This window comes from Geotrypetes seraphini, chromosome 2 (assembly GCF_902459505.1).
Source record: "Geotrypetes seraphini chromosome 2, aGeoSer1.1, whole genome shotgun sequence".
Lineage (NCBI taxonomy): Eukaryota > Metazoa > Chordata > Amphibia > Gymnophiona > Dermophiidae > Geotrypetes > Geotrypetes seraphini.
Genome location: NC_047085.1, coordinates 355525443 through 355545242, shown reverse-complemented (window position 1 = coordinate 355545242; position 19800 = coordinate 355525443). Strand labels below are relative to the sequence as shown.

General features: G+C 42.7%; 1 protein-coding gene across 5 annotated transcripts in view; it reads left to right on the top strand.

Moving 5' to 3' along the window:
* The window catches only part of TNS3 (tensin 3), a 776331-nt gene that overhangs the window by 259317 nt on the left and 497214 nt on the right, over positions 1-19800 (top strand). For 4 of the 5 annotated variants that reach the window (XM_033930434.1, XM_033930433.1, XM_033930436.1 and 1 more), the window contains one exon: positions 3662-3700. The exons of the other annotated variant lie outside the window; for it this stretch is intronic. In XM_033930434.1, coding sequence (XP_033786325.1) covers positions 3662-3700 — 39 coding nt within the window. The remainder of the gene's footprint in view (positions 1-3661; positions 3701-19800) is intronic. 5 annotated transcript variants of the gene reach the window in all.

Sequence of the window (19800 nt, the reverse complement as noted above, 5' to 3'; positions counted from 1 at the left end):
ATTTGCATGTATACTTCCCAGTGTCCTTATACTGTATGCAATTATTTATTTCTTGAGATAATTCTTAACCACCTTTATGAAGAAGATTCACTTAAGGTGGTAAAAGGCTTTGCGTACAGCAATTTAATTATTAGGCTTCAGATTATAGCAGAAACAAACAGCACATGAGTTCTAATCTCATTCCTTGCTATTTTTCCTCTCTTTGGAAAATGCTGAATTTGTATTTATTCCATCAGTTTGTTAACAGTAGAGAATGTTCTAGATCAGTGTTCTTCAACTGCCGGTTCGTGGACTGGTGCCGGTCTGCAAAAATCTCCTGCCGGTCCGTGAAGGACCAGCATCCCCTGCATGCGCCGAGTTAAAAAGGTGGCTCACTGCAAACGCCTCGTGGACCACCCAGGCAAAAAGACCAGTGCAGCTGTCCTCCAACACCTCCAGGCAGCGCCAGGGCCACCAACGGGGAGCTTGCATGAACTTAATGCAGTGGCCGATGGGCAACTCTGGGTCAAAGGCCACTGGAGAGCCATTTAGATCACCATTCTTCTGTCATATTGATTTCACTTGATCTCTCATCCGCCTTTGACACCATTGACCATACTCTCTTAATAAATAGGCTTCAGTCTATTGGTGTGACTGATCAAGTTCTGCACTGGTTTAAATCTTACTTTGAAAACCGTTCCTCCAATGTCTTCTTTAACAATAATACCTCAAACAGCTTCTCATTACCCTATGGTATCCCTCAAGGATCAATACTCTCTCCTATGTTATTTAACATCTTTCTTGCTCCTCTCATGACATTATGTCAATCCATCGGATTTTCGGTATTCGCTGACGCAGATGATATACAATTATTACATCCAATTGATCCCAATAATCCACAAGAAATAGTAGCAATAAACGAAAAACTGGATCAAATACATTATTGGCTAGATACTAATAAACTAGCCTTAAATATTCATAAAACTAAAGTTATGCTCTTCCCATGGAAGGACTGTAGCACACTTCCTATTCCAATTTCTATTAAAGGCATTTCATTGCAAATAACCCAAAACATTAGGATTTTAGGAATAATATTTGACAATAAATTATCATACCATGATCATATAAGCCAAGTGGTTAGATCTACGTTTTACAGACTTCGCCAAATTCGTTCCGTGGCCAAATTTCTATGTGCAAAATCCCTGAATATCCTAATACATTCTTTAGTGATCTCCAAAATCGATTATTGTAACGCCTTATTTAAAGGCCTGCCACAAAAAGAAGTTAGACGTCTTCAAATTATTCAGAACGCCTCTATTAAAATAATTCACAAAGCTAAAAAATTTGATCATGTCTCACCACTACTTAAGGAGGCACACTGGTTACCTGTTGCACACCGCATCTTATTTAAATTATGTTTACTCACTTTTAAATCTTTAATATTTCAAACTCCCGCTTTTATTTTTAAAGTATTAATTCATTATACTACTTCTAGAACGTTCAGATCACAAGATCAACATTTATTGCCTATTCCCACACTGAAAGTTGTTAATACAAGGCGGCATACTATTTTTTCAGTGACTGCTCCTCAGTCTTGGAATGATCTCCCACTGTATATAAGACAGGAAAAGAATTTAGATAAATTCAAGACCAAACTCAAAAGTTTCCTTTTTAATGATGCTTTTAGTGAATAGTTAATTATTTTATTTCATTTTATCTCATATTTTCTTTTTTTTTATTTTGTCTTCCCTCCTAATGTTTTTACCTTAATATATGAAATTTGTATTGATTGTAACCTTTAATAATTTCCCTGTTGTTTTGATATTGTATTTTTATATTTTTAACAATTTGTACATCGCCTAGAAGGTTAAATAGGCGATTAATCAAACTATATAATAAACTTGGAAACTTGGAGACCATGTTACCCGAAGGCATCCACTGTGCATGCACAGAAATCCACCACCTCCCCGGCCTGTGCTCTCCTCTCGGCCCTCCTTGGAAGGAGTGGAAGGTCCCCCTACTCCCAGTCCCAGCCAAAAGGAATGAAGGTCCCACTGCTGCAACACGCGGCAGAGAACCAGAGCAGAAAGACAGAGCGCGAGACACGACCTCCCTAGCCCCCAGGTAGGCTGAGGAGAAGCCTCCTAATAGAAAAAGTCACTTCCCCCCCCCCGGTCTCCCTTGGCAGTCCAGTAGCGGCACCCGAGTCCACACCAGCACTCCTCAACCGCCGGTCTGCAAAACAATTCCTCCATTTCTGCCGGTCCATAGATACAAAAAGGTTGAAAAACACTGTTCTAGATGAACCATCAACCTAATATGAAAATGTTTAAAATGTAACATAGTAAATGACAGCAGATAAAGACCTGAATGGTCCATCCAGTCTGCCCAATAGGTACATGCATTACAAATCCATGATTAAGTTCAGTTGTCTTTGTTCATTGATATTTTTGGGTCATAGACTGTAGAAGTCTGCCCAGTAATGTGCTTAAGTTCCAACTAATGGAGATGTCAAAGCTTTCTCCAGCCTATCTAGACCATCCCAAATTTACTAGAGTTCCCATCAAAGCCTTCCCCAGCCCATCCTAAGCTGAATAGCCATATATAGGACACAAACCGTTCAAGTCTGCCCAGTACCGGCCTTAGTTCTTCCAATTATACCCTTTATTTCCAGATTAGAGATCCTCGGTGTTCGTCCTATATGTTTTTGAATTCTGTCACTGTTTTCTTCATCACCACCTCCCTTGTGAAGGCATTCCAGGCAGCCACCACCCTCTTCGTGAAAAAGAATTTCCTAATATTATTCCTGTGTCCACCACCCCGGAAACTCAATTCATGCCCTCTAGTTTTACCATTTTTCTTTCTTCAGAAAAGATTTCATTCTATACTATTACCTTTTAAGTATTTAACTCCTGTATCATATCTCCCCTGTCCCTCCAGTCTCTCCTTGTACGTCTTTTGGCTCAAACCTCCTACCATCTTTGTTGCCTTTCGCTGGACCGCTTCAAGTCTTCTTATATCCTTCACCGGATACGGTCTCCAAAATTGAACACAGTACTCCCAATTGGAACCTCAACAATGACCTGTACAGGGGCATCAACACCTCCTTTCTTCTACTGTTTATGCCTCTTTCTGTACAGCCTAGCATCCTTCTGGCTACAGCCCCCGCCTTGTCACACTATTTCTGCACCTTCAGATCCTCAGACACTATCACTCCAAGGTCCCTCTCCCCCTCAATGCATATTAGCCTCTCTCCTCCCAGCAGATATGGCTTCCTTAGATTTCTACTCCCCAAATGCATCACTCTGCACTTCTTTGCATTGAATTTTAGTTGCCAGACCTTAGACCAGTGGTTCTCAACCCTGTCCTGGAGGACCACCAGGCCAATCGGGTTTTCAGGCTAGCCCTAATGAATATGCATGAAAGAGATTTGCATATAATGGAAGTGAGAGGCATGCAAATCTGCTCCATGCATATTCATTAGGGATATCCTGAAAACCCGATTGGCCTGGTGGTCCTCCAAGACAGCGTTGGGAACCACTGCCTTAGACCATTCTAACTTTTGAAGTTCCCTTTGGGGTGTCCACTCTGTTACAAATCTTGGTATCATCTGCAACCATCAACCTAATATGAAAATGTTTTAAATGTAGTCATCGTGTTCTTTCTCTTCTGTTTTCTGTAGGTGGTGACGCCCTGCTGTCTGCCAGTCAATGATGAACAGGTAAATTTTACCTAAAACAGTCATACAGAGACTGATGCATCACTAAGCTTTGGTCTTCAGAATGGTTACTGCACACATTTTACAACTGCATTGTCTTATTGATGCGGTAATTGCTATATAATTATAATTGTAGTTTTGCTCCTATGAACTTGCACTCTGTTGTTCTTATGTAATTATTAAGTTCTGCAAGTTACAAATAAGAGAATTGTAAAGTCTTCTGAAATGTGAATACAGGGAATGAAAGGACAAAGAGTAATTAGGAGAGGTCCACTCTCCTCCAAAGGGACACCACCTGGTGGTGGAAGGGCTTATGTGTTTCTATGACTTGGGGGTGGCTTTGCTATAGGGCCACTGAGGAGAAACCAGACAAAGAGTGTTCCAAACATGGGAGAGTCAAGGTGGTGTTTGAAGCAGAAGTACTGTGAGTCAGCTCCTGTTGGCATGTTTTAAGCCATTTTTCCCCATCTGACCTGGTTACAATGGGGAAGAAGAAAGGACAAGATTTTGTTCTTGAGCTGATTCAGACTATCCTTGAGGTTGCTGGCATCATGACCTATGGATCCGCTACAGTACCTTCGAGGAGTCCAACATTTAATAAATTGGGCCTTTGTACAGAGTGGGTGTCTTTGAGCCTTGAAGATAGGCTGGCTCTACCGAGATTATGGAAGGGAAAGGGAATGGGGACTTGTATACCGCCTTTTTCGTTGGCTTTGGCATTCAAAGCTGACATTCAAAGTGGTGGGCCTGGAGGATTAAGTGATTTGCCCAGGGTCACAAGTAGCTGCACTGGGAATTGATCTCACAACCTCTGGGTGCAAAGGCAGCGGCTCTGCCAGTTGACTTCTGCATTATGAAGGGGCAGAAGAAGTAGTTAGCCTTATCGAACGGGGAGCCAGTACTTGGCATGTCCCATTATCCCCTAAGTTGGCCCAGAGAGAGGATATCGAGTATCGAGATTAGACACTGCAACAACCTCTGGAGCTGCTGAGTTAGTTCAGCATAGCACCGTCCTCGGTGGATTTTAGAAACCAGTGGCAGTTGACTGTGACACTATATGGGAAGCCATCAAAATATTGGACTGGACTTATCCCTATATTAAATTGTGAAGGTACTTCTGGAGAAGTCTACTAATATCTAGGCCCAAGTGGAAGTACAGATGTTTAGATCTATCCGGTTAGGAACCTTTGTTCTGAAATTAGACTGAAATTTGGGGTTATGTAATTACTTCAAATATACTCTATGTATGAACAATTTCTAGGTTCTAATGTTTGTATTTTTTCCTGATTTTTCTTTGACTCTAAGAAGCTGTAAGGACTAATTTGAGGATTCCGCCCAAGGGTCTTGGCAATGGGGCTGTCTTACTTGTCCTCCCTATGAATAAAATTTAGTAGTGGCGATTTGTTATTTTTTTAACCCAAGCAAGTGTTAAAATTCTTGGTGCTCTGGGAGGGAGGTCTGACTATGATTCTAGTACCCGGATAATACGTAATCTGGCTGTCACTATAAAGGATTCATTTGCTTTGTAGTTAGGTTTTTTTGTTCCTGTAGTACCTGAAGATTGGAGGGTGGCCGATATTATATTTCCAGGGGAGATCCAGGAAATTGCAGACCGGTAAGCCTCACTTCAGTATCGGGCAAAATGGTAGAAACAATTATAAAAAATAAAATTGTGGAACACATAGGCAAACGTGATATAATGAGATGGAGTCAGCATGGGTTCAGCCGAGGGAGATCTTGCCTTACCAATTTGCTTGACTTCTTTAAAGGTGTGAATAAACATGTGGATAAAGGTGAGCTGGTTGATATAGTGTATCTAGATTTTCAGAAAGCTTTTGATAAAGTTCCTCAAGAGAGGCTCCTGAGAAAATTAAAGAGTCGTGGGATAGGTGGCAAAGTTCAGTTGTGGATTAGGAATTGGTTATCAGTTAGAAAACAAGGGTAGGGTTAAATGGTCATTTTTCTCAAATGAAGAGAGTAAACAGTGGAGTGCTGCAGGGATCTGTACTGGGTCCGGTGCTATTTAACTTATTTATAAATGATCTGGAAATTGGAATGACGAGTGAGGTGATTAAATTTGCAGATAGCACTAAACTGTTCAAAGTTGTTAAAACTCATGCGGATTGTGAAAAATTTCAGGTGGACATTAGGAAATTGGAAAACTGGGTGTCCAAATGGCAGATGAAATTTAATGTGGACAAATGCAAAGTGATGCACATTGGGAAGAATAACCTGAATCACAGTTACCGGATGCTAGGATCCACCTTGGGGATTAGCACCCAACAAAAGGATCTGGGTATCATCGTAGACAATGTGTGGCAGTAGCCAAAAAAGCATACAGGATGCTAGGAATTATTAAAAAATGGGATGGTTAACAAGACTAAGACTGTTATAATGCCCCTGTATCACTCCATGGTGCAACCTCATCTGGAGTATTGCGTTCAATTCTGGTTTTTCTTATCTCAAGAAAGATATACACTTCCCCCTCCCCATTTGCGGTTTCAACACTCACAATTTCACACATTTGCAATTTTGGGGGGATGGGGGAAACCCCCCCCCCATAGTTTAGCATGTTCCCACCTCTCTCCAGCCTTCCTCCCGGCATCCCGGCCTTACCTGGTGGTCTAGCGGGCTTTCGGGGTAGGAGCGCCAATAGGAAATGGCTGCTGTGAGCTCCCGTCGTAGTCTCAAGCGACTACGGGAACTCACGGCTGTCATTTCCTATTGGCGATCTGCACGGGGCAGGAGCTTAGGAAGATCACTCCTGCTCCGAAAGCCTACTAGACCACCAGGTAAGGCCAGGATGCCGGGGGGAAGGCGGGAGGGAGGCAGGGGTGGGTCAGAGCCAGACGAGAAGATATTGGCGGTTTTTCTCATTTCGTGGTCCGGCTCTGCCCCTATCCCCCGTGAATACCGAGGGAGTAGTGGCATTAGAAAAGGTTCAAAGAAGAGCGACCAAGATAGTAAAGGGGATGGAACTCCTCTCATATGAGGAAAGACTAAAGCTTGGAAAAAAAGACAGCTGAGGGGAGATATTATTGAAGTCTACAAAATCCTGAGTGGAGTAGAACGGGTACAAGTGGATCGATTTCTCACTCCGTCAAAAATTAAAAAGACTAGGGGACACTTGATGAAGTTGCAGGGAAACACTTTTAAAATCAATAGGAGGCTATCTGCTTCCAAGATGAGGTAAGAGAAGCATAGAAGTCCACTTTTTAAAATTATAGGGGGTGCTAAACCCAATAGAAATTACCTCTCCTAGGGCACAGTAAGTATGTTCAGTATTAGGGGTGCTCAAGCACTCACAGCACCCACAGAGCTGGCTCCTGTGTAGAGATGTATGAGTAGGTAAGCTACATCATCTACTCTCAAATTCTGAATTGTATGCTTCCATTTTCTTTTTGCTTCAGTAAATCTACAGTTTGCTGAATTGTTATTTCTGTTTATTGAGGACCTGTTTGGGGAAGGTGGCTGAAAGAAAAGGCTTTCTAAAGGCCAGTGACAAGGCAGAGAGGGAAGAAGAGGAATGAAAAAGTCTTTGGGGTAGATTCACTAAAGTCAGCGATCGTCGCTAAACCTGTTTTCACAGGTATAGCAACGATCGCTGCTAACTGACCTGATTCATTAAATGGCCCACAATGTATTTTTCCCCTTGATCGCCCATTTTCCAATCTGGCAATGCAAATTTTTAAAACCCCATGCAAAATAACCAAGTGATTGATTCACTTACATTACTTGGCTATTTGGCATCAGGGTTTACCAATCCTAAAACCGGATTGCTGTTGATCTGTTGGTAACTGTGTTATCGACATGTCTGCCTGCTTTTTTTTTCTTTTTTTTTCCATGGGAGGAGCCCGAGGCACCTGAGTCAATCGGGGCCTTAGGCCCCGCCCCATGCATCACATGATGCACTGGGGAGGGGCCTAAGGCCCAGTGTTGTCGGGGAGGAGCCAGAGCAGGAGGTGTTTTCATGTTTTCAGTACCTCCTGTTCCCAACGTTGCAGGTACGGGGGCCAGGACCAGGGCATGGGGCCTCCCAAGGGCATCCCTCCTGCCTTTTACTTTGGGGGCGAGGGAGGTATTTGTGGGCAAGAGGGAGTGGGCATCCCTCCTGCTATTTTTTCAGGGAGTGGGCACCTTCAAGGGCAGGAGGGAATTGGCATCCCCCCTGCCTTTTTCTTCGGGGTGGAGGGGGGAGGTCCTTCATTGCAGGAGGGAGTGAGCATTCCTCCAGCCATCTTTTTGGGGTTCAGGGGGATGGGATTTTACAGTGGCTCGGGAGTGCTAGCAGGGAGGGGCTTTTTTAATGGGAAAGAGGGCGTGCAGAACATCTGTCACATTAAAAAAAGCAGAAGCCTTGACAGCAGTGATAGGAGGCTGCTTCCCATGTCACTACTGTTAGGGCTCTGCGCATGTCTCAGTCGCTCACTGAGCGATTGAATTGATGGGTTTGCAAGCAAATGATTTGCACCTCTGTGCAAATCATTTGCATGCAAACTTAATAGTGAATCGATTGCTGTTGGAAAATCGGCCAACAGTGATTGAGTCACTATTGTTAGTGAATGTAGGCCTTTGTGACTAGGATTGTGGGGTGGGGCAGAGAGAAGGTTGGAACATACTCCCCCCCCCTCAACTCAACATACTTTTTGTTACAAAATCATCTCTGGGAGACGGTAATTAGATATGACATGGAAAGTTATAGGCACAAATGAAAGGCAATAAAATAGCAAACAGGATGCTAGGAATTTATTTTAAAAAGGATGGTTAATAAGACTAAGAATGTTATAATGCTCCTGTATCGCGGATAGGATAGCTATAATGTCCCTGAGCATATAGCATAGCTGGTTTTAAGAAAGGTTTGGACAATTTCCTGGAGGAAAAGTCTGTAGTCTGTTATTGAGAAAGACACGGGGGAAGCCACTGCTTGCCCTGGATCGGTAGCATGGAATGTTGCTACTCCTTGGGTTTTGGCCAGTTACTAGGGACCTGGATTGGCCACCGTGAGAACGAGCTACTGGGCTTGATGGACCATTGGTCTGACCCAGTAAGGCTATTCTTTTGTTTTTAGTACTATAAGAATGAAGGGCAACATGGAAAGGCTAAAGATGATGGTACAAGGAGGAGGAGAGGAGGTCAGGGAAGGAGGACGTCACCATTTCTTTTCCCTTAGAAGTATAGACTGCTTCTTGGAGTACAAGCAGCTTGTTATAGGGGATGCAAGTTGTACCTTCACATCCTTCAAAACAAGTACAAATAATAATGTATAAACTAGCTGGCTGCAGGTATCAGTTACTACATCATGCTCCATCCCTAGCAATATTCAAATCCAAGCTAAAAAGCCCACTGCTTTCAGCTCTTAGCTCTCACTCACTGCTGTCAGATACCTATAACCAATGTATCATTTCCTCTATCATTATCTCCCCAACCTTGAAATGTCCTGTCTAAATTAGATTGTAAGTTCTTCTGAGCAGGGACTGTCTGTTGTATGTTAAAATGTACAGTGCTGCATACGCCTTTCAGCGCTATAGAACTAATAAATAGTAGTAGTTAATATAAAGGTCTTGTATCCATATCAGTCATTGCATAAATTGGATACATTGATAGGGCTGATGGTCTGATAACCTTTCACTGGAGCAACATAATGATACACAAGTGTTGGGTTGGTCCAGTGAAAGCCTTATAACCTGAAATCTTGTGTTCTGTTCAGTCTGGATTTTGGAAGTATCATAGTATGGAGACAGAATTGACAACACTATAGGTGAGGGTCTGAGGGTCGGATGTTGTTTGGTAGAGGACACAGGGCAGTCTTATGATGGTTTTATCTATCCTTTGCCTTCTACTTGGTTGACCATGAACAATTGTTGCATATTGGCAATGGCGGAATAGAAATCACTAATGTAATGTAATATAGTTTGGATAAGTTAGGTGTTATGAGAAATGTACTGAAATGGTTTAGGGGCTTTTTATCAAACAGATCATATAAAGTTCAATTTCAAGGATCAAAATCGGAATCGTGGAAACTAAAATGTGGAGCAGAATGCCATAACAGATTTTTTAACAGATTCTTCCTTCTGATGTGAATATTTCCATCAAGATAGCAAGCTGTATAAAGCTGCCAAAACATGGATTAGATAACATTTTTGGAAACTGAATACTAATAAGACTAGGGGCTTCTTTTATTAGGGTGTGCTAGCGGTTTTAGTGCACGCTAACCCCGCGCTACATGAAAAATACTAACGCAAGCTCTACTCCATCCTGAACATATAGGGCAGAAAGGTGGAGGTATTGCCCTATATGTTCAGGATGGAGTAGAATCTGTTAGAGAGGCTAAGATGGAAGGGAAAGAGAATCTGGAGTTCCTCTGGATCAAGATTCCTAGACACAACGGTGCAGACACAAAAATTGGCCTTTACTATCGACCACCAGGACAGACGGAGGAGACAGACTCGGAAATGATAGAGGAAATTAAACAAGAATGTAAGGCAGGTAATGTAATAATCATGGGGGACTTCAATTTCCTGGGGATAGACTGGAACCTGGGAACCTTAAACTGTGGCAAGGAGGCCAAGTTCCTGGAAGCGCTAGGTGACTGCTTCCTAGAACAAATGGTGGGAGAGCCGATGAGAGGAAACGTCACCTTGGACTTGGTCTTAAATGGCATTATGGGACCGACAAAAGAAGTAGAAGTCACGGTTCCGCTGGGGATGAGTGATCACAACATGATCAACTTTAATTTTGACACCGGGAAGGGGAAACGTACCAAAACCTCAACCACAACCTTAAACTTTAAAAAGGGAAAATACGATAGCATGAGAGCCATAGTGAAACGATGGCTCAAGAAAAAGATGGACAAAGTTAAAACGGTAGATCAGGCATGGTCCCTACTGAAAAACACTATCACGGAAGCACAAAATCTCTACATTCCACGGATTTCCAAAGAAAAGAAAACTAAAGGCAAAGGAGAACAGGCATGGCTTACTAGAGAGGTGAAGGAAGCCATTAAAGAAAAGAAGGACTCCTTTAAAAAATGGAAACGCACGAAAACAACCGAAGCTTGGAACAAACACAAAGATGATCAGAAGAAATGTCACAAGGCGGTGAGGGATGCCAAAAAGGACTATGAAAAGAAAATAGTACAAGAGGCCAAAAATTTCAAGCCCTTCTTTAGATACGTAAAAGGGAAAAAACCTGCAAAAGAGGTGGTGGGACCGCTGGATGACCAGGGAAGAAACAGGTACATCAAGGAAGACAAACAAATTGTAGACAGACTAAATTCCTTCTTTGCGTCTGTCTTTACGAAGGAGGACACTGCAACAATACCTGAAACAGTGAAAGTGTTCAAGGGAATAATAGAGGACAGCCTCACCACAGTAGAAGTGGACTTGGACCAGATATTCTACCAGATCAACAAACTTAAAAGTGACAAATCCCCCGGACCGGATGGAATTCACCCGAGAGTCTTAAAAGAACTAAAGGTTGAAATCGGAGATCTATTGCAAAAACTTGCCAACCTGTCAATTAGAACTGAACAGATACCTGACAACTGGAAGATAGCAAACGTCACGCTGATTTTCAGAAAAGGATCAAGAGGAGAGCCGGGCAACTACAGACCTGTGAGTCTTACATCTGTCCCTGGAAAGATGGTTGAAGCACTGATTAAAGATAGCATAGTCCGGCACTTGGATACACACAACCTGATGAGAGCCAGTCAACATGGCTTCAGGAAAGGGAAATCATGTTTGACGAATTTACAAACAAATTGATAGTGGAGAATCGGTGGATATAATATACTTGGACTTCCAGAAAGCGTTCAACAAGGTTCCACATGAAAGACTTCTCAGGAAACTACAAAGCCATGGAATAGAGGGAGATATACTAAGATGGATAGGCAAATGGCTGGAGAACAGAAAGCAGAGAGTGGGCATAAATGGGAAGTTCTCAGACTGGGAGAAAGTGACTAGCAGTGTGCCCCAGGGCTCTGTACTTGGGCCCATCTTATTTAATATTTTCATCAATGACCTAGAAGAAGGAACATCCAGTGAGATCAACAAGTTTGCAGACGACATAAAGCTATGCCGGGCAATCAGATCGCAGAAAGAAAGCGAGGAACTCCAGAGCGACTTGTGTCAATTAGAGAAATGGCAGATGAAGTTTAATGTGGAAAAGTGCAAAGTAATGCACTTAGGCAGAAAAAACAAAGAACACGAGTATAGAATGTCAGGTGCAACTCTGGGTAAGAGCGAACAAGAAAAGGACCTGGGTGTACTGATAGATAGGACCCTGAAGCCGTCGGCACAATGTGCGACACTGGCGAAGAAAGCAAATAGAATGTTAGGCATGATAAAGAAAGGAATCACGAGTAGATCGGAGAAAGTTATAATGCCGCTTTATAGAGCAATGGTCAAGCCAAACTTGGAATACTATGTCCAACATTGGTCTCCCTACCTAAAGAAGGATATAAAACTGCTGGAGAGGGTACAGAGAGGAGCAACGAAGCTAGTAAACGGTATGGAGAACTTGGATTATGAGGAATGACTTGAGAGACTGGGATTGTGCTCCCTTGGGAAGAGGAGACTACGAGGGGATCTGATTGAGACTTTCAAAATACTGAAAGGAATCGACAAAATAGAGCAGGAAAAAAAGTTATTTACAATGTCCAATATGACATGGACAAGAGGTCATGGACTGAAGCTGAGGGGGGACAAGTCCAGGACAAATATCAGGAAGTTTTGCTTCATGCAGCGGGTGGTAGATACCTGGAATGCCCTCCCGGAGGAGGTTGTTGCGGAATCCACCATTCTAGGATTTAAAAGCAAACTAGATGCACATCTCCTTACGAGAGGCATAGAGGGATACGGGTGACTAAAATTACACCAGGGTACACCTGGCTGGGCCTCCGCATGTGCGAATCGCCGGACTTGATGGATCTAAGGTCTAATCTGATGATGGCAGTTCTTATGTTCTTATATATCTGAAATCCTATTCAATTGAGCACACTTGTTAATTATGGTTGGTTTAGAAAACATTTACGGTAAAGGCTTTCCTATTTAATACATTTTTAATACAAACAACTTAATAGAAAAGTATAAGTTTACTCTTTTGTTTTCAGATTGATATTTCTTCTCCAGTGATTGTCTGGTCCTCAAGGGACATTATCTGCATAGAATTTAATTGATATTGCAGAATATGAGTATGTTGGTATTGGTATAGAACGTGTACTCCATTAATTTAGTGGCAGCTTTTCAAATGCAGGGAACGTTTTGAACATATTTCAAGCTGTAAGGCCTTATTAAGGCTTGGGCTTAAACTATGTGGTGAGTCACTGTGTGAAACCACAGTCTTGTTACCTGGGATTAACGTTCAAAGTAGAGCAGCACTTGCTGAACTAGCCAGACATGATTGTACTGAAGTTGATTATTTATTTTTATTTCGCTACATCCACAGTTTTGAGCGGATAACAATTTATATAAATTAACTCAATTTAAGGCACATTAAAAAAAACTTCCCTCTCTGTCCCGGATGGGCTTATATTCAAAACTAAAGTGTCTGGGGAAATAATGAAAATGAACAGTATTATAAATATGTACATATCTGAAGAAATAAAATAAGAAAATAAAACAGCAATACAGTTGCATTGTAGTTACGATCTTGTCTAAATTGGCATTCAGAGTGTAGCTTTCAGTTTTGGTATACGCAGCCCCAAGCAGGTGATTTTCAAATGCCGAAAGGAACACAGATTGTCACCTTTGTGCTGGGTGTTATTTTTGGTGCTTAATGTTATGCGAGATACGTGACTTTATTTTGGGGTGATCATTACAGCTGAAAACGTCAGGTACAGTACAAATTAATGGTGTGCAGTGTTACTTCCTGCTTACAGTGCTCTTCTTACGTGGGTGAAGGGGCTGAATAGAGTACAGTCTGGCATTAAGAGAACACCTGCCACCTGAAAGATGTAGGTTTAATATTTGTTTTTATTGAAGACTGTCATCCTCACCATCTATTAAGAAACACAGTTCTTCGAGTGGGGGGGGGGGAACTTATCTCAGGTAGAGGTGACCTTTGCACATTGTTTAGTAAACAAAATTTAGCTCACTGTAACATCAGAAGAGATGAACGTGGACCATCCAACCTTCATGAAACTTCTTAAGCCCTTCTTTTAAAAATATCCCTCCCATTTTGTGCCAGCGTGGAACTCTTTATAAAGCAGGGCCTCTTAGGGTCAGATTTATCTGGACAATTTGTGAGAGCCCCCAAGAAATTCCCAGTTTTTGGAAACTTATAATGGTCACTGATGTCTATTGGAGTTTCTCTTATAAGGAAATGAATTTCAACTGTGGCTCCTAGGGGGTGATTATATGAGGAACACCAAGAAAACCTGTAAATGCTGGGCTGGTAACTTTAGGTACCTCTTAGGTGCCTAACTTAATTGGCAAAATACCCTTAATAGCCTCTATAATTAGGAAAAAAAATTTAATTGGGCGATAGACACCTATCCAATTCTATAGAAGATAGGTGTCTATCGCATGGCGCTTAGCAGCGCCTAACGCCTAAGTGGGTGTTTCTATGGGTGGAACTTGACTTAGGCGCCAGTAAATGTGATTTTACAAAAGCTTAGGGGCCTGAAATGTAGGCCCTTAAAGCTCTGGCCTATATTTCAGGCGCCTAAGTTTTTACATAGGTTAGGCTAGCTGGGATTCTGTAAATGGTGCCTAAGTGTGATTGACACATGGCCAGCACCAGTTTTCTAGACGCTGGCCACCTAACTTAACTGGTAAATTGGCTTCAATTATGAGCCTTGCGACACCTAACTCACAAGTAGTGTGTTTAGGGGCAAAGAAGGACTTAGGTGCTGCTAGGTGCGATTCTCTAAAGGACATAAACTCCTATAATGTAGGCCTTTAAAACAGTGGCCTACATTACAGGCACTTAAGTGTGATTGACAAGAGATAGGCGCCTATATTTTTAGATGCCATTTACAGAATTTCCCCCTAAGTGTATGCCTGATGTGATGGGTGCTTTGTGAGTAAGCGTTCACATGAGCGAAGTTCGAGCAGATTATAAAATCTTACCATTTGATATTTAAAACGAGTTGACCAGCTGGAAACAGCTGTTGACCTTAACTTATCTGGTTGCGGCTATCCGGTCCTTTTCAGCTAGGATGGCCAGTTAAGTGCCACTAAAAAATGCCCATTTAGCCCTGAACTTAAAGCCAGTTAGATCTCAATATTCAGACCTAATCAGCCAGGACCTTATAAATAGCTATCCTATCTTTATGCGATAACCCATGGCCAGTTAATGTGCTAACAATACTGTAAATAAGACTTCTCAATATATATGGAACTGAAAGTATAAATATACAAATTGCAACTATACATTCTTCACATACACTCAGAAAATGTGTGATCCGACCAAGAGCCTAGACTCCTATAGCCAAACACACTGTCCCATCACAGTGTATGGCTTTAGTGTAAAAATGCTGGCTAAGTCAAAATGCTCTTTGTGTAATAACAATAAAGATTTTCAGTGGCAAGAAAAATAAATTCACTTAACTTAAAGTGTTGTTACAGGTGCCGACATGGACCATGTTTCGAGGGTCTTTTTCAAGGAACCCAAGAAAAGAGAGGTTTTAGACTTCAAATGCCAAGGAAAAACATGTGATTCAGATGAGAGAAATTTTTCAGTTCCATATATATTGAGAAGTCTTATTTACAGTATTGTTAGTCCACAATTTTGGCCTCTCTATCCTTCAACTATTTTGTAAGTCCTCTCCACCCAGCATATTTGACTCAGTTAATGTGCTAGCCAACTTTTTTTTAAAAAAAACCAGAAATTCAATGACAAAGCCTGCACAGGACCCAGCACTTAATTTCCGGTTTTAGTTCTGGCGGTGGACAAAGAAATGCTATCTACTACCAGCAAAAATGTTGACTAGTATTGCCTGTGGTTGGTGTAGGTGCTTGTGCCTTATATAAAGGCACACTTTCAGCCATTTATGCTAGTATTCTAGAAATAAAAATCAAATAGGCACTTTCCTAAAGTCCCCCTTATGGACTTACGCTCAAATATTAAATGTGTACAGCTATTTATTTTTATTGACTTTTGCCATAATTTTTGTATTTTTTTGTATTCAGAACCAAAAAAAGCCGCCTTCATTGCACTTTCTGCAACTGAAGTTCAGCTGAAAAGAGCAAACTCTTTTGTGTTACTTATAAAGGAGCCCAGTCCCTCTGCAATTTTTTTTTTTCAGTTGCATGTATTCCTTGTAGCTGACATATTCCCTTATGTGAAGATAGTGACAAGTTATTTACCTCCTCCTTTATTTTCCCATTGTCATTTATTTAATAGGCAAACTGTTGATGCATTATAAAAGAAAGGTCTTACTTCACAGTTCAAGTTGCATGATACGAGACAACGCAGTAATATACCATAGAGCCTTTTAAAAGTGTGCTTTAGGATGGTAATTCCCAAACCTGTCCTGAGGGAACCCCAGCCAATCAGGTTTTCAGAATATCCACTAGAGAATCCACTAGAGAACTACAGAATATCCACTAGAGAATGACACGGGAACAAATTTGTCCCCATCCCCGCAGGAACTCAATTTTCCCATCCCGTCCCCACGAGTTTTGTTGCTGTCCCTGGCCCTGCCCCATTCCTGTAAGCTCTGCCTTAACTGCATAAGTCTCGGACACTTATGATTTTAAAATGTTTGAGGCTTCTGCAGATGAGGACGGAGCTTGCAGGAATGAGGATGGGACAGGAAAATAACTCACAGGGACGGGACGGGAAAATGAGTTCCCACGAGGAGGGGGAAAAATTTGTCCCCGTGGCTTTCTCTAATATCCACAATGAATATGTGTGAGACCGATTTACATGCACTGCTTCCTTGGTGTGTAAATTTATCTCAAGCATATTCATTGTGGATATTTTGAAAACCTGACTGGACAGATTTGGAAATCACTGTTTAGAGCCTGACACTCACAAGGCTTCCAGCACATTTTGTTATTCATGCTGATTTCATTCTCAAAATGGCTGCACCAGGCTAGCTGTTGAACCTGATCACATGCTTCTGTCTGACAGATTAAAGATTAAAAGTTAGCAAGTGATGTTTACCAGTGAAACTATTAACTCGGTCTTTGCACATATCATTTTTTTTTATAAGCTGGTTGCTACAACATTCCACATAACTGTACTCCTGCCAGGTGAAAATAAGTTTTGTAAACAAGATTTCAATTTTGTCTGCAAGAACTGTCCAGTCTTGGTTTGTATGGCCTAAACCTAGGAAGCTGTCTTTAGAATGCATTTTTAGACAAAATGATAAAGGACATTTCAGCAGAAAGTTTCATTAAAACCAGACACTCCAAAATATCTCCTCAACCCAGTATCTTTATATTTTAAACTGAAATACCAATATTTTGGTTGCCAAACTGACCTTTCCTTTCTAAGGCTGACCTTGGGGAATTTCAGGACCTAGGTTAAATCAGTTGCAAGATGATCACACCTGAACGTTGATAGGTAATTATAGAACAAGCTCCTATCCTGTTTAGGAAGGAGCGAGGCCAAATCGGCCGAAGCCGTTGCTCGGGAGGGGGGGGGAGGGGCGAGAAGAAGGGCTAGGGCAGAGAGGGATAGGGGAGGGCCAACGAAGAAGGCCAATCAGGGAAGAGTAGGGGCCGGAAGAGGGGATAGCTTAGCCAGGGCGGAAGGGAGGTCGCCCCCCTTTTGGATCGGCAAGCTGAGGAGGCAAGTGGGAGGGTAAGCACAGCATATAAGTCACAGATACACCTTCACAGTGGTTAAGAAAAGGAGCAAGTCTCCTTGCTTGGACGACGAGGAGGCCAGGCCATGGTTTCACAGCAAAGTACTGCTGATGAAAGGACCCATCCTTGAACGGGCTGGGTCAGGTGAGCAGTGGAAGCTTGTACGGCACCCCACAATGTGAGTTAACGGAGAGGCATATGCTGTGCACCAGATCATGTGGTGGTTATATGTTGCATACTACTAACACGTGATGTATACAGAGAGTGGTTGTCATGGTTCATATGTTCAGTTGTGATGTACAGTTGATTGATGTTCATGATTGGTTATTCTGCTCAGTTGATTATGATTCATGCTTTGTTGTATTGTGCAGTTGTGGCTGCGGCCAGAATAAAATTCCACACTGGTTTGCAAACACCTGAGTATTGTCATTGTCTCATGATCGACGGTAAAGGGGGTAGAGCAACAAGTGCTGAGTGCATGATTTGAGAACCCAAGAGCTATGATGGCAGTGTAGGGCCTCTGAAAGCATGAAACTCAAGAGTAGGTAGCCCTATTTTTCCTGTTCATCACTTTATAAAATGTAGTTCTCATATGATATTAAACATATCCCTGAAGAAAGAAAGAGGCACAAAGGGCCAAATCCTATAAATGGCATCCCAATTGTAGGCAGCGGTAGGTGTCACACGTTTTCAAAAAAACAACCCGAGGCAGGCCGCCTACATTGTAGGCATCTGTCACGAGTGCAGGGAGGTGCTTAGGAACGCTTAAGCTCACCCAAGGCTGGGCAGGAGGGAGTGGGCATCGCTTCTGCCGGAGTTTGTTTCGGGTTTAGTGGCAGGAGGAAGTTGGCATCTCTCCTGCCATGGACAGTGTAGTGGTGGTGGGGGGTTTGCGGGTGGCAGTGGGAGAGAGTGGGCATCCTTCCTGCCGGCTGGTTTGTGGTAGGGTTCAGGGGTTCCCTGCCGCTGCTGCTCAGCTAATCGTGGTAGGGAGATTCCCTTGCCGCGATCAGCTCAGCGGCAACACGATTCTCTAAATGGCACCTGTGACGTGGACGCTGGTTCAAAAATTGGGGTGGTTAGGCAAGGTATGGACAGATGTGATTCTGTATAGGATGCCCATATGTGATTCTCAAAAGCTGTTTCGGTGGATGCTGAGACCTGGCGCCCTGTTCAGAATCAGGCCCAAAACGTCTGCAGCAGAATAGGATGTCATGTATCCAATTATTGGATTTTAAGAATGAATTAATTCTATTTTTATTGTTGTCTTAGAAAATTATTTGTTTTGAATCATTGATTATGTACTGTATATACTCGAATATGTCAATCCGAATATAAGTTGAGACCCACATTTTCCCCCCAAAAAGGAGGAAAAATGGTTGACTTAAATATAAGTCGGGTGACTTAATAATCAAGTGCCCTGCCTGGACCTTCACCCAGCCCCCCCTCCCTCCCCTGTCAGGCTCTGCACCCAGCCCCCATCCATCCATCCACTGCACCTAGCTCCCTTCCCTCCATCCCCTGTCGCGGGAGCCAGTCAGGAAGCTGCTCAGTGCTGAGCAGCAGCGCCAGAGCACGCTCCCGCTTGTGCCGCTCAATGGCTGAAGAAACTGGAACTCGTGGTAGCCACGGCAGCGACTGACTGACCGGGTTAGCATCGGTGCAGGAGCACAGAAAGCGTGCTCCTTCCTGCTGCACCTCTGTATCACTAGGGATCACCAGAGCAGGTACGACGGACAGGGCAAGGAGAGGGTCAGGGTGCAGAGCCTGGCGGCAGCCTGCAATAAGTCTGGGAGGGGGGCGCTGGCCCAAATATAAACTGGAACCCCCATTTTGAGGGCCTAAAAATCCCAGTTTATATTCGAGTATATACAGTATGTAGAATTGTAATCTGTCTAGAAGATTTCATAGGTCCTCTTTTACTAAGCCATGATGAAGGTTTCTACCGCGGCCCGGGGTGCTAAATGCTTCAACACTGTTCTGACACTTATAGCATTTAGCACCCCGAGCCATAGTAGAAACCGCTATCATGGCTTGGTAAAAAGTAGGGTGAGGAGGAATAGTGTGAAATATAAATATTTTAAATAAATGAACAAAATTCAGAGTTTTGCATTGGTGACAGGATGATATTTTTCTTAAGAACATAGCATAAGAATTGCCGCTGTTGGGACAGACCAGTGGTCCATCGTGCCCAGTAGTCCGCTCATGCAGCGGCCCTTGGTCAAAGACCAGCACCCTAACTGAGACTAGCCCTACCTGCTTATGTTCTGGTTCAGAAGGAACTTGTCTAACTTTGTCTTGTGTTCTCCCCTATGACAGACTCCAGAAGAGCGTTCCAATTTTCTA